The sequence below is a fragment of the Lissotriton helveticus genome, chromosome 3_1, assembly GCF_964261635.1.
Source record: "Lissotriton helveticus chromosome 3_1, aLisHel1.1, whole genome shotgun sequence".
In the NCBI taxonomy this organism is placed as follows: Eukaryota; Metazoa; Chordata; class Amphibia; order Caudata; family Salamandridae; genus Lissotriton; species Lissotriton helveticus.
The window spans coordinates 1,311,577,953-1,311,591,562 of record NC_136061.1 but is presented as its reverse complement, the minus strand read 5'-3'; the positions used below and the strand labels follow the sequence as shown (position 1 = coordinate 1,311,591,562).

Sequence of the window (13,610 nt, the reverse complement as noted above, 5' to 3'; positions counted from 1 at the left end):
TCTATAAGAAAAACAGATGCACTCTAAGCCCCTGGGCCTTGGGGAGTTCGACCGACTGTGTCCCTACGACCGACAGCATCTCATTTTACCTCTGCTGTTGCTGGTTTCCTGCCTCCAGTTCATCACTTGCAGCCTATTTTTCTAACCAATTTTCTCCATCGAAGTGCATTGGGAGCCCAAAACAGTGTTTGCACCTAGTACTCAGCCACCCTTGTGCTGCTGGTTTTGTATGTTTGGTGCTGCCTTGTGGCCCCCCCTGTGCTTGTCTAAACCTCTAAAGCTCGAGGCCTGCAACCACTTTACTTACCTGCAAGCAGTGTGTCTTCAAGCACCCTCAGTCTACATTGGTTAACAATGGGCCTGATCTTCAACTTCGACTTCTGCACCCAGTCGCCCCTGTGCCACTGGTGGTACAGTGTTTGTGCTTCCTTGAACCTTGCACTCTACTGATCCTGCATCCCGAAGACTAGATTTTTAAGTTGTTCACTTACCTGTAAAACTGCATTATTGTTTTCCTCCATAGGTTAACATTGCAAAGACTGAAAAGTGCACTGTGTTCACTTTTGAAACTGAAAAGAATTTCTGTTTAAAAATGTACTTACCTTATTTCGAAGATCTTAGTTTTTAAAAAAAATCTTGAGCAGAGCTTATTTTTCTAAAATTGAAGTGGATCTTTTTGAGTCTTATGTCATTTATTCGTCATTGTGTGCACAACACATGTCTTGCACTCCTCTAAGTTAGACCTAAGGCTGCTCGCCCACACTACCACAAATAGAGCACTTTGGGTTTACATTGACCCCTCTACACTTCTGGGGGAATCGCTGGGCTCTATGCCCGTTATAACCACCTAGTGGTATACCATATACAGAGCCAGCTTCCTAAGACACGGTGCATTGATCTAACCTTAAACAATAGGGGCTGGGATGATGTAGCAGAGGATGAGGAGGTAATGCTCACATTAATTGCTGACTGTATTCATTAATCTGATTCTCATTCGTTTTCTCAGTACTCTCGCACCGATCTCCCTCCTAGTGGTGGTGTGGCTGCCTTGATCCATCATGTAGTAGGGAAATCCAGCAGGATATGGCAGATATTAGTCTCTTTTTGTAGACCCACTGATATTGGGGATCTTGGTGTAGTGAGAAAGGGTGTGCCATGTCTTATTTGAAAATGAAAGTGGCATGGAAGGCCCAACTCATGAAGCGGGCTCACCTCAAATGTAAGTGCTGGGGCAAAAAGTTTAAAATCTGAGTAAAAAGGTTAGGCATAACTAATCTGAGAATTGTGGTCCAGGTGTACTAAGCATTTTACTGGTCACAATCCATTGCATTAGTTAGTCCTATTCTAGGAGTCAGAAAAGTTTTTCCGACTCCTAAAATGGGATGCCAAGTGGATACTGCTACAGTATTTGTGAATGTAAAACATAAAAAGTGTGAGGAGGCAGTAGTCCCGGAGACCACTATCGCCTCTTAAACGTTTGAAAAAACAAACTTCTATTTCTGAACAGCCCTGTTTCCTTTAAAGAAAACAGTCTGCATTTAAGAAAGAAAAATTGCTTTATTAAAAAGCAACGCGACACGGTGGTCTGCTTAATTCAGCATCCCAACATTTCTCTAATGGCCTCCAATCATAGTGAGTCGTAATTTGCGACCTATATCATTAATATTCATGAGGTAGATTGGATTCTGACCCACTAGGATTCAGGATTCAGAATTTTAAGAACTGACATATTAATACATAGGTTGGCTCTTTACTGGTCACAACATACTGTTTGTACATTGTGACCAGTATTTTGCAACTAGTAAATAGTACATATTACCCTTTGTTTTATCAGAAGAGCAACGGTTTTCCCATGGCTGCATTTCTCTTAGCACTAATTTAGAAATACATTGCACTCCAAGTTAAAATTATGAATGGCTGTTTGTTTCGGCTTGGTGTATCCAACTACCCCAACCTTTTGAAGAATATATTTTGCTTTTGTTAATGCAACCAGGTTATTGGAGACAAGAAGGTGACGTTCATACATTTATGAACAGCTCTTTTTGAGTTATGCTTCTTGACTGCTGCTTCATGTGTAGAGACCCCATAATAAATAATGATCCTTAAAGTATACAGAAGTGAAGGAAGCCAGCAAAATATATTTATTGTATACGTGTAAATGACTTTCCGTTGCTGTATTATATACCATAAATAGGTATTGATTTGATAGTACTTCTCTGCATCATGTTTAGCCTGCTCTGTATGACATTAGAAGAAATTTGATTACGTAGATTCCTTTACTTACAATCGCTCCCTTGCCCCTTATTTCACTTCTACATATTTGCATGAAAAATAGTAGTGCACAATGAGCTGAGCAGTGTATTTGGTGACCTTAATATTGGTGTGCTTGATGATGCCCGGCCTTGTGGTCATTTCATTGTGATATTGTTTGTCACAGGTACTGGAGCTGCTATCCTGCAGAAGGCCGAGATTCGCTTAATAAACCAGTCCGAGTGTAATCGAGTAATGAACAATGAGCTGACTCCCCGAATGATGTGTGCAGGCTTTCTCAGTGGCGGTATTGATGCTTGTCAGGTAAGCATGACCATCTAATCCCATCAGTCACTCTCTGATGTGTTTATCTAGTCGAGGCACTTTCCTCATTTTCTATAGATTTCCAGGCTCTAAGATTCTGATTAGACTGTTTTTAACTAGCATGAGAATTGCATTGCATTGATGTAACATCTCATAAACCTGATGAAGAACCAAGGGATGGAAGAAATGCTTGAATTAAATCTCAACAAATTACAACCACTTGTGGCCCATTCCAGTCCAGCTGTTTTCACATACTGTCTCACTCTAGACAGACACCCACTAAATATTACATAAACCTTGGTCCTTCTCCAATAGAATAGTGCTGTTAGAACTTCCAGGCCATTTCCCCTTCAGATGGCAACATAAGCAACCATAGACCAGTTTCGGCTTACTCAGGCCTCTTCAGTAATATATTGTTTGGATTCATAAACCGACCAGGGATCTAAGTGCATTTGTGGATGGTTAGCACACAATCTCAGATTACTGGGTAGAATTGCAGAGTGGTCTAGTGGGAAGCTTTAAGCTGTCATGGGGGACTGACTAGTGGTCATTTGATCCTGATTTAGACCACGTCGCTTCAGTGGATAGCAGGTGTTTGTGAGAGGGTCAGAATGCATTAGGTTTATAATTATAATATTTTGGTTGGAAGGATCAGTGATATGCATGTGTCGTGTGTCAAGTGTTTTGGTGTCCTCCTTATTTTTTTTATTTTTTTTTAGTTTAAGGAAAACTTTATTGGACACAAAGAATGCAATAAAAAATGATATACAATATTACTGTCCAAAACAATGTAAATAGAAAATCATAGGTAATAGAATGAGAGAAAAAGGGGAGGGAGAAAAGGGGGAGGGAGAGAGAAAGGGACGGGGAGTCAGCAATTAAAGTACAAGATCCATACATAAATTGTAATAGTTCGGATAAACTTGCAAAATGTCCAATAAACATTATATAAAATTGAAGAAAAAAGGCACATATAGAAAATGAAACCAAGTCAAGCAGGTAACATATCAAGGGGGTTTGAGTACTTCCTCAGTACGAGGGGAATGCAACATGGGAGATTGAGCTGAGGAGTCTAGGAAGGTAGTAATAGGTAACCACAATAAATCACGTTTGATAGCAAGGGTAACAGGATAAACATATGCTCTATCTAGTCTATGATTAAAACATCCTTATTGATGAGAGGAATGCACCTATTTAGTTCTGTTTTTCTTTGGTGCCACTTTATCAGAAGGTATTTGAGCACTGTACAGAGAGCTATAATTAGATATGCAGGATATGTTTATATTCAAATACTTTCGGTTTAAATTAAAGAGGGAGAGAGGAAAGAAGGCAGGTAGGTGAAAAAGAGGAAGCTAGGTAGCTGAATTAATAAGGGGTACAGGCTAAGAGAAAAGGAGTGTGAAGAGGTCCTGAATGGGTAAGAAGACGATGAGTCACAAAGGAGAAAGGGGCAAGACCAGTAGGAGGCAAGCAAATGGTTATTTTATAAAGTTCAAAAAGTAGAAGGCCGACATCTATGACAGAATGATTGTCCGACTCTTTTAAATCATTGCTTAGCTGTCTTCTGGACAGAACATTCTTAAGTTCTTTCCGGAAGGACAGGATGTTTGGAGCCATTCTTAGTTTGGTCTATCGAGCTTCATAATTTGGGGGCTAAACTCGAAAATGTGTTGCGGAGAATTCATTGATTTGTATTTTGGGGATTTGAGAGTACAAGTCCATGATATGGGACGCAACCAAATGCAGCGATTAAAGGTGGGTGAAAGAAAGATTATTCACTTCTACCATTTGGTTGTCTGTTTAAAACAAACAGCCTATTTTGTAAGTAGCTTATTTATAAATAAACCCCACAAACGTGATATCAGTCAAGTGAAAAAGAATAATATTTTACGGTATCCACATTTCTGTAGAAATTATCACTTTTATATTTCAAAATGTAAACGCTTCACACTTAACTTAACAATTCAGTAATTAAATTAAGGTCTTGACAACCTCTTCCTTACAAGAAACAACCTTGTCCTCTTCAATAGCACAATTGCTACATATCTACATTCATAAATTGCATCACAATCATGTAGGGCAGCAGTTCTTTTTAACCTGTGGTCTGGGAACCCCTGGGAGATCCGCAACACCTACTCAGTGAGCCCACCACTGCTTAGAAAATTAGATAATATTAACAGATTAATAAAGTGTATATTAATAGGTAAAATAAAATTGAAAATGTTAAAGAATTTGAAATTAGCAGTTCAAAATGAAGTTGCTATGCCAGATTCCAGTACTGACTCTGGAATGGGTCCCCAAATTCAAATAATGATTACGTGAAGGTTTAGAAGCACTGATGTATATGTTCCATTCCAAATGTTCTACACTTAATTGTCTATAGAATTGGTCATTTTTCGAAGCCAGTGTAGAAAACAAAAATAGTATTGGTCAACCTTGCTGTTATAGGCTTTGATCAACGTTGTAGCCTAATGTGAATCATTCGTACTGTAAAATCTAACAAGAAATCACCCAGCTTTAATTGCCTTTGCTTTTAAATAAATCCCTCTCCTCAACCTATAACCGCTCTTTATGAAATGGGGTCCACAAATACATTCAGGTTTTAATTTGGAGTAACTATGTTTCACTGTCATTTCATCTACCCATTTATAGTGGCAGTTCAAAAAACATTGTTTAGGGTTTGAGTCAATTTAATTTTAAGACTGCAGCCAAGAAAGTTCTGATGATGCCTAATGTAGCCCACAGGATGTCATCCTTCTTATAAAATGTTGACAACTCCCTACTCCCATACTTAAAAGGGAAGAGCTACACTTTCCTAAATGTCTTGGTCCAAATTTTACACATACAGTTCAAAGAGGAGCATGACAAGAATGTGCTGCACTCGCCATGCATAATGGTGTCAGTGGTTAATGGCTGCTCTGGCATCCCGATAAAGGTCACATATCAAAATGACTATCAAAACAACACAGATACATAGGTATTCTAATATAATATGTCTGCCATAAAGTGTAGGGGTGTACCTTATCAGAGGTGATACAAAAATGCACAATGCAATAGATTATCACTATTCTTTAAAAAACACTTGGCCATAAGCATAGGAGCTGCTGCATTTTGCATTTTAAAGATTTTTTTTATAAAGCTCAGCAGGTTATGGGAATATTAATTTTGTTTAAGCCGTAGATAATAGTTAGTTTGTAGAAATTTCACATATATCTTAGAAGGGGATTAACATAGTTAAGTCTGTAGTTTGCACGGTCACTCGGGTAAACCTTTTTTTGAGTTGTTATTATGCAAGATCCCTGCCAGATATCGGGCAAGCCCACAAATTATTATATCCCTTCAAACACCTTAAACAGAGGTGACCACCAGTGTGTTTTGGGTTTTATAATGTACTACACATACCATCCGCTCTGATGGTGCCAAATGATTTAATGTCTCAATTACTAACTCTTACTACCAGATGTTAAGGCTTTCAAATGCCTAAGTGTTTAAAATAATTTTCATTAATTGTTAGTAAAACTTCTCTGTCTCAACCTATGAATATTTTGCCGGACTTTGAGTCTATAGTTACTGAGCTAATGAATAAAGACCCTACAGTTGTGTCACTTATATGGGCTGGTGATTTTAATATTGTTAAATGTGTCTATAGTTGAAACCATTTATGTGGTATTATAAATGGGCAGGGTGAACATGTCTCACTTCTTGCACTCTCCTTATGGAGAGTTGTAGACAAAAGTAATGTTATTTAACAGTTTGTTTTTTGTGTCTGAATTAACTGGTGGTCCCTCTATGTACATCCTGACTTTCATGGGGAGGGATAAAGGCAGCTCAATCAATCATATACTAGTGTCAGATGATCTGTCCCTCTTGCTGAACAAATATGCGATTGTAAGCTGCCTTTCAGAAGATGTATACTCCGATTCTGTGTGGGATAACTTTATGACGATTTGTAAATACATTTCCAACACATTAACAATAGAGAAGTCACAGATTGCCCTCCCATAACAGTTATGGTTTAATCCCAAATGCACAAAAGCTTGCAACGTCTTAAAATAAGTAACCAATTTTATTCCTGGATGAACCTAACGCATTTGAAATGTAATGGCGACAAGACTGAGCTTATGGTTCTTGGAGATCATATCAATTTTAAAGCAAGCACTATGTGGCCAGTTTTTATGGGCCCGTCCCCTGTTCCAAAGACGGAGATAAAGAGTCTGGGAGTCTGGCTGGAACAGGACCTCAGTTTCAAAGTTCAGGCCAGAAAGGTTACAGCCTTTTGTTACGGCATCCTTAGGATGCTCTGTAAAGTGCTCCCTCTTCTTCCCTTTCGGGCTAGAAAGCTGATGATTCAGACACTCGTTTGGTCTCGGATTGACTATGGAAACGCCTTATATTTCGGCGCGCCTAGTTCAGCTATCTTAAAACTTCAGATAGTGCATAACTGTGCAGCAAGAATGCTCATGGGGATCCCGCGTCGTCACTCTGCGAGGCCCGCTTTGCGGACCCTCCATTGGCTTCCTATTAAGGAGCGAATCCGCTTCAAGGCCCTGTACATTGCTCACAGCTCGCTTGGAGGGAATGGTCCTCCAATTAATCTCTCATTGGTCCGGCCCTATCAAGTCAATAGGCAGTTGCCTCCTGACAAGCTTTCTCTAGCATTTGTTCCCAGGATCAAAAAGGCCAGAAGTGGCGGGTGTTTTTTTTCTCATATAATGCCGCCAGATTTTGGAATTCGCTCCCTCTGCCCTTGCGGAAGGGACACAGCCATTCGGCCTTCCGCAAACAGCTAAAGACGTGGCTTTTCCCCTAGGTGTTCTCTTCCGCCTCTATGAACTGTCTCAGCACTGGGATGCCTTTGAGTAGCTACGTGCTTTAGAAGTGCTATTTCACTCATTCATTCATTCATTTATTCCACGAGATCCAGCTATGGTTCGAGCAGCGAGATGCAATTATACCCAGGCAAATGAAAAAATGAAATAACGACCTGCAATTTAAGTCCTTGAAAGATTTGGAAAGAGCAGCTACCCTAAAGGACAATAGGGCTTTTTGGGAGATAGTAAATCGCTTTCTTCTCTGGAAAAACGTCCTCAGGCATTGATTGCCATAACTTGGAGCAGGATTGGGTGCTTCATTTTGCAAAGGTTTTTAATTCAGAGCGAAGTGAAGTAGCCTCTGTCGCACCGCTGCCGCCACTTCCACGACCCTCGTAGATTTCAGCAAGGCTATTACCATGGGTAGAAGTGGTAAAAGCTATTGTTAGCACTGCAGCAAGCCCAGATGGCTCCCAGCAGAGCTCTTTAGCCACAAATTAGACCTTTGGGCCCACTGCTCACTAATGGTTTTAGAACGCTAATAATCAGGGGTCCAATTGAGTCATGGAGAGAATTGGTGACAGTTCAGATCTACAAAAAAGGAGACTCGAACGATCCTGCAAACTATCGGCCAATCTCTTTGATTCCTCTGTTAAAATATTTGGGAGAGTGATACTTGGGAAGCTGGCAGCCTGGGCGGAGAAAAAATCCTTCAGAAGTCCAATATGGGTTAGGCCCAGGATAAGGTACCTCAGAGCAAGCACTAAATTTGTCCCTTATCTTAGGCAAGTATGTTAAGGCCAGGAGAGGAACCATTCACATGGATTTTATGAACCTCTCCTGTGCTTTTGACTTAGTTGATAGAGATAAATTGTGGGGTGTGCAGGGGTCGGTCCTCTTATATTGAATGTTAATTTTTTTTTTACATCAAGATACTTTCATGAGGGTACGATACACCCAGCTCGGGGACCAGATGTCTCCCATCCAAGTCACCCGGGGGTTAGACAAGGCTGTCAACTGGCCCCCTTTTTAGGTCTCGCCTAGACGAAAGCAAAGCGAAGCTTTGCTGTCTAGGGCGAGACGACTTATGTTGTTACTTCTGGGGGAATGAGGACAGCAATCTTCCACGTGCTTTTTCTTCGAGATTGTACCTCGTGAGCACGCACATCGTCACTCATGCATGCGCACAAAGAAAGCCATACACACACTGCATATACACACCCGCACCCCCCTTAAACAGACACACGCGCACACAGACAGACAGACGCACGCACAAACACACTCAAACAGACACACACACACGCGTACACCCCACCCCCACTCACCCCTCCTCTCACTCAACACACTCACCTGTTCTGGCGGTGCTCAGCGGCGGATCTGCATCTCGGGCGGCGGTAGCGCTTTGCGGGGCTCTCTCACCACATGAGAGCCCCGCCTTCCCCATGCGCCCGCCCGCTCTTCACCCGGTCCCCCATCTCGGGACCGGGACTCAATGCGGAGCCTTCGTGGCTCCTCGGGCAGCTCTCTCTCCCTCTCGCCACGATGGGGCGGGACTTCCGGTTGGGGCCGCGCTGTGATTGGCCGGCTTCCTAACCGCTTCCGGGTCGTCGCAGGCAGCCCGGCGGGGATTCACATGAAGATCGGATTCTCTTGGCATTAAAAAGACGTCTGGTCGAGCGCTGGCTACGGGCAACTGGGTGTTCCTTGGTTTAAAACAGAGTAGTTTGCATGGAGTAGTATTGCCAAGTTCCCTTTTTGGTGCAAAAGCATCCTTACTTAACTATTGACTTTCTTGCAAATTAAATCCGGGACGTTCAAGAACTAATCGCCGTTTTCATTTGACATTTCGCCACAGTGGCCCTTGCCTAAAAATATAATTATTACAATGAGGTTTCAGAAAAACTATTTCATAATCACATGTTAAAAAACAAAGAAAACTGAAGGGAAATAAGAACAAGCATTTGCAATGCTATAGGTGTCGCTTTTTGTGAGAGTTTCAGCTATTTGCATTGCAAATAACAATGCCTTTTATTTATGTTTTAAAAATAAAAACAAATAAAAAGGCATTGTCATTTACAATGCCAATAGCTCAAACTCGTGTAAATGCGAGACCTATTGCATTGCAAATGCTTGTTATTCTTATGTTATATTAACACCCTAGATACTTTTCTATGTGCCTCTACTCCTGATGTTCCCAATATTGGCTTGTGCCCGGTCTCTGTACTTATGTACGCGGATGACGCAGAGCTCCTAGCTTACACTGCTAATGGCCTACAGGCGCTTTTAGATAAGTTTTATGGAGGGGTTGAAACTCAAGGTTAATCATAGGAAATCTTATATCCTGACCTGTGGCCCAAAGAAAACTTGTTCTATAAACATTTCTATGGGAGGTATTCTCATAAATAAGTATTACATTTTAGGAACCTGGGTACTTTATTTGATACTAATATGTGTTGGTTGGGGGGAGGGGGGGTGCTAACCAGAGGTCACAATTGAGGGAAGTGGCGTGTGAAATGGTATTCAGGTTTGCCAAGCAATTGGGACAGAAGCCACCCTAAAGAAATGTTCATGCTTTTCAAAAGCAAATTCCTCTTGGTGGCCACATACAGAGCAGGAGTATGGGTTATACCTACGCAAAGACCTTGGTCTGTAGAGAACAGATGAGCTTTTAGGATTTCCCAGGTCTATTGCGAGCCTCATTCACCACTATGAAGCGAAGTTGGGTTTCCTAGAAGACCTTGTAGGTTGGGCTCTGAACCTGTTGTGGGCCAAGCTATGGATAACGCATGAATTGAACTTTACAAGTAGGAAAATGGAAGACTGTGTGAATCATACTAATGCGCAAGCCATTTCTTGGCTTCAGTACGTTAAAAATACCCTTCAAGTTCTAGGATTGAGCAATCTTTGGAAAAATGCAGCACAAATTGGTTCCCACACCAAGACAGAAATTAAGGAAAAATATTTAGAACATAAAGAAAACGTACAACTTAGAAAAGCCCTCCATATGGTAACGGTACAATCCTATATACCACTTTCAACCACTAATGGCATGGAGCCCTATTTACTATGGATAAAGTCCCAAAAACACAGATTGTATCTGTCTCAATTTAGAGTTAACATGATTTATTTAGTTGTCTTCCCTGAAACAGGATCCTGGTTCGCTTCTTTACCTAACTGCCCCTGTGAGGTGGTCTCCTGCCAATCCTCAAAGCACCCTGTTATTTTGCACACTGTATAGGTTTCCCAGATTACGGTTCCTATGTCCTATCCTTAATGGTAGATCATTCAAAACACACCAAGATGGCTTGATCTTTTTTACATCGTGTGTCCCCTTTGATCTGTTTTGCAGTTTAAAATATTATTAACCAGGCAAATAATTTAAGAAAAAAATATGTATCATGATATAACATGTTGGTTGCTGGATTTCAGATGTGAATACCATTATCTGATTTTATGATTGAATTAATGTGTGGTTTCATGAGTAGTATGTTCAAAAGGCTGTAGCACCGAAACCACGATCCATAACATCGTGGATGACATCCTCAAGTCCCTTGACACTGACCATTGCTGCCTACTCATCCTCCTAGAGCTTTCGGCAGCGTTTGACACGGTGGATCACAATCTTCTCATCCAGGCTCCCAAAGACAGAGTAGGTGCAGACGAGGTGATCCTTCAATGGTTCTCCTTCTTTCACAATCACCTACTCCTCTTCAACAGAGGTGTCCCCCAAGGATCAGTACTCTCCCCTTAATTGTTCAACATATACATGGAACCCCTCACCACCATTCTGAAGAAAGCCAACATCCCTTTCCACCTATATGCAGACAACACCCAGATCTACTTGGAAACCTCCTCTTTTAACGACCTTCTAAGACTCAACAACACTCTTAGAGAAGTTAAACAATGGCTATCAACAAACCAACTTAAACTCAATCAAGAAAAAGACAAAATCCTCCTCATCTCCAACAAAGAAGAAAACCCGCAAATCGTAGAGTGGCTGAATGTAATCGATGCTCTCAACGGTAATCTCACCCTGGCTAAGTCTGTAAAATCACTAGGAATTACCCTTGACCAAAAACTAACCATGACCAAACACAATAAGATCTCTGTGAAGAGAGCTTCTCAACAAAATTAAACCCTTCATCCCACCCATGGACCTCAAACAAGACACCCAATCACTGGTGTTCTCTAGACTGGACTATGGGAACGCAGTAGTCTCCGGTACAGCTCTCTCCCACTTGGCGCCACTCAAAACAATTCTCGATGCTGCTGCCAGAATGGTCACCGTAGTCAAAAAAATATGACCACTTATCTCCCGCACTCAGAGAACTAAAATGGCTCCCAGTGGAAATGCGTGCCAGCTTTAGAACTGCCTGCCTCATGCACAAAGCACTTCACACAGGGAAACCGGAATACCTGACATCCAAACTTAAAGCCAGACAGTCGAGAAACCTCAGGAGCTCCAACACCCTCTTACTCATCCCTTTGAAAACACGCAAACAAAAAACTGCGGCATGTTCCTTCGCTGGAAACGCACCCAAAATCTGGAACTCTATCACTGTTGATATCAGGACTATCTCTTCCTTTATAAAATTCAAAAGACTCCTAAAAGACCTCTACTGTGCCTTCCCTAACTGAAATCCAAAACACACAAGCCACCAGGCAATGCTCATCCACTCCTTACCTCATCCTCGCTCCCTAACCCCCTCCTCGTGGGAAGATTTAGCCCAAGACTTTGTGGATGCATCAAGACTACCTCTGGACCTCTCTACCTCAATGATGCACCTCGGACGCACAGCACACTGGAACTTTTGATCACTTATGTTTATCTTTGTCTCTTTTATGTGATTTCTCTCTTATTTGCTGTAAAGTGCTCCGATACCTTAGGGTCTGGCCAGCGCTATATGAAACCACTTTAATAAATGAATGTTTACCGTTGTGCTTTTAGGGTCTAATATTGGCCGAATAAAGATTTTTGATTGATAATCTTACAATAAATGAATTTGAATTGTGCATACTGAATCTTATAATCTATAGTTTTTGTATCTGTTCTCAAAAAATGTATAGCATCATCACCTTTGATATAAACTGATTGTATAAGAGTAATCCACTTAGTAGGTGAAATATTATTGGTAGATTTGTTTGATTTATTCTTACAGTCAGTAGGAGCATATTTCTAAAATAATTCGCCCTGTAGTGCAATTGCCATTCTTTTTATTTACTATCGTCATGAGAAAATATTAACTTCAAAGAGAAATCCTTTCCTCCATACCCTCACAGTTTAAGGGAGGCCTTCTAGAATCTGGGTAGATATTTACAGAGACCTTTTAGGCAACATATATTCGATTATTTCTAGGAAAATGAAAGGCTGGAGAAAAGTTTGGGCATGCTCACAAACTCACTAGTCTGTTGACATTCACATGTGCAAACAGATATAAATGTATTTTGTAGGTAGATACAAGATGTAGATTGGTAATTCTCCCACATGCACCAGATAAGGCTAATGTCAGCCATATGCACCAGCCTCACCACAACACACAAAGAGATGCACAAATCACAGATGAATGAATGAATATAAGCTTTATAGAGTGCAAACTTTGCCCAGGGGCGTCAAGGCACTGCGGAAAGAGGTCAGAATAGCCGAGGGCCACGTATGTGCAATTCTTAGAGAGTTGACAAAGTGAAAAGCCAGGTCTTCAAGGCTTTACGGAAGAGAGAGTGAGATTACGGAGCTTAAGTAGAAAGAAGTAGTGAGTTCCAAAGTTTAGCCGCAGCAACAGAAATGGCTATGCCTCCCCACCTAGCTTTCCTAAAGCTATGGACTATCAGCAAGTTTTTACTAGCCGATCTTAACTGCTTGGTAGGGACATATCTCCGAAATAGTTTGATGCCCTCTGGCCCTGTGTTGTAGAAAACCTTATGAACAAGGCAGAGGGCTTTGAATACAGTTCTCTGATCAAGCAGAAACTAGTGCAGGTTCCTTATAGTGGCTGCGACTGACTGAAATTTGGGAAACACCATCAACAGCCTGGCAGCACCATTCTGCAGTAGCTGAAGTTGATGCACCAGCCCCTTATTAATACCCAAATAAAGGGCATTACAGTAATCTAATCTAGACAATACAAGGGCCACAACGGCCTGTTTTTGGGATGAAAAAGAAAGAAATTGAGGATCCTTATCCCGAAGCAGGTGGAGACTGTTCTGTTGATTTGAGGGCCCAAAGAA

At 41.3% G+C, this 13,610-nt stretch overlaps 1 protein-coding gene across 3 annotated transcripts in view; it reads left to right on the top strand.

The window, feature by feature from the left end:
• Positions 1–13,610, top strand: part of ST14 (ST14 transmembrane serine protease matriptase) — a 327,081-nt gene that overhangs the window by 290,642 nt on the left and 22,829 nt on the right. For all 3 annotated transcript variants that reach the window (XM_078681947.1, XM_078681948.1, XM_078681949.1), the window contains exon 18: positions 2,438–2,574. In XM_078681947.1, the coding sequence (XP_078538073.1) occupies positions 2,438–2,574 (137 nt within the window). The remainder of the gene's footprint in view (positions 1–2,437; positions 2,575–13,610) is intronic.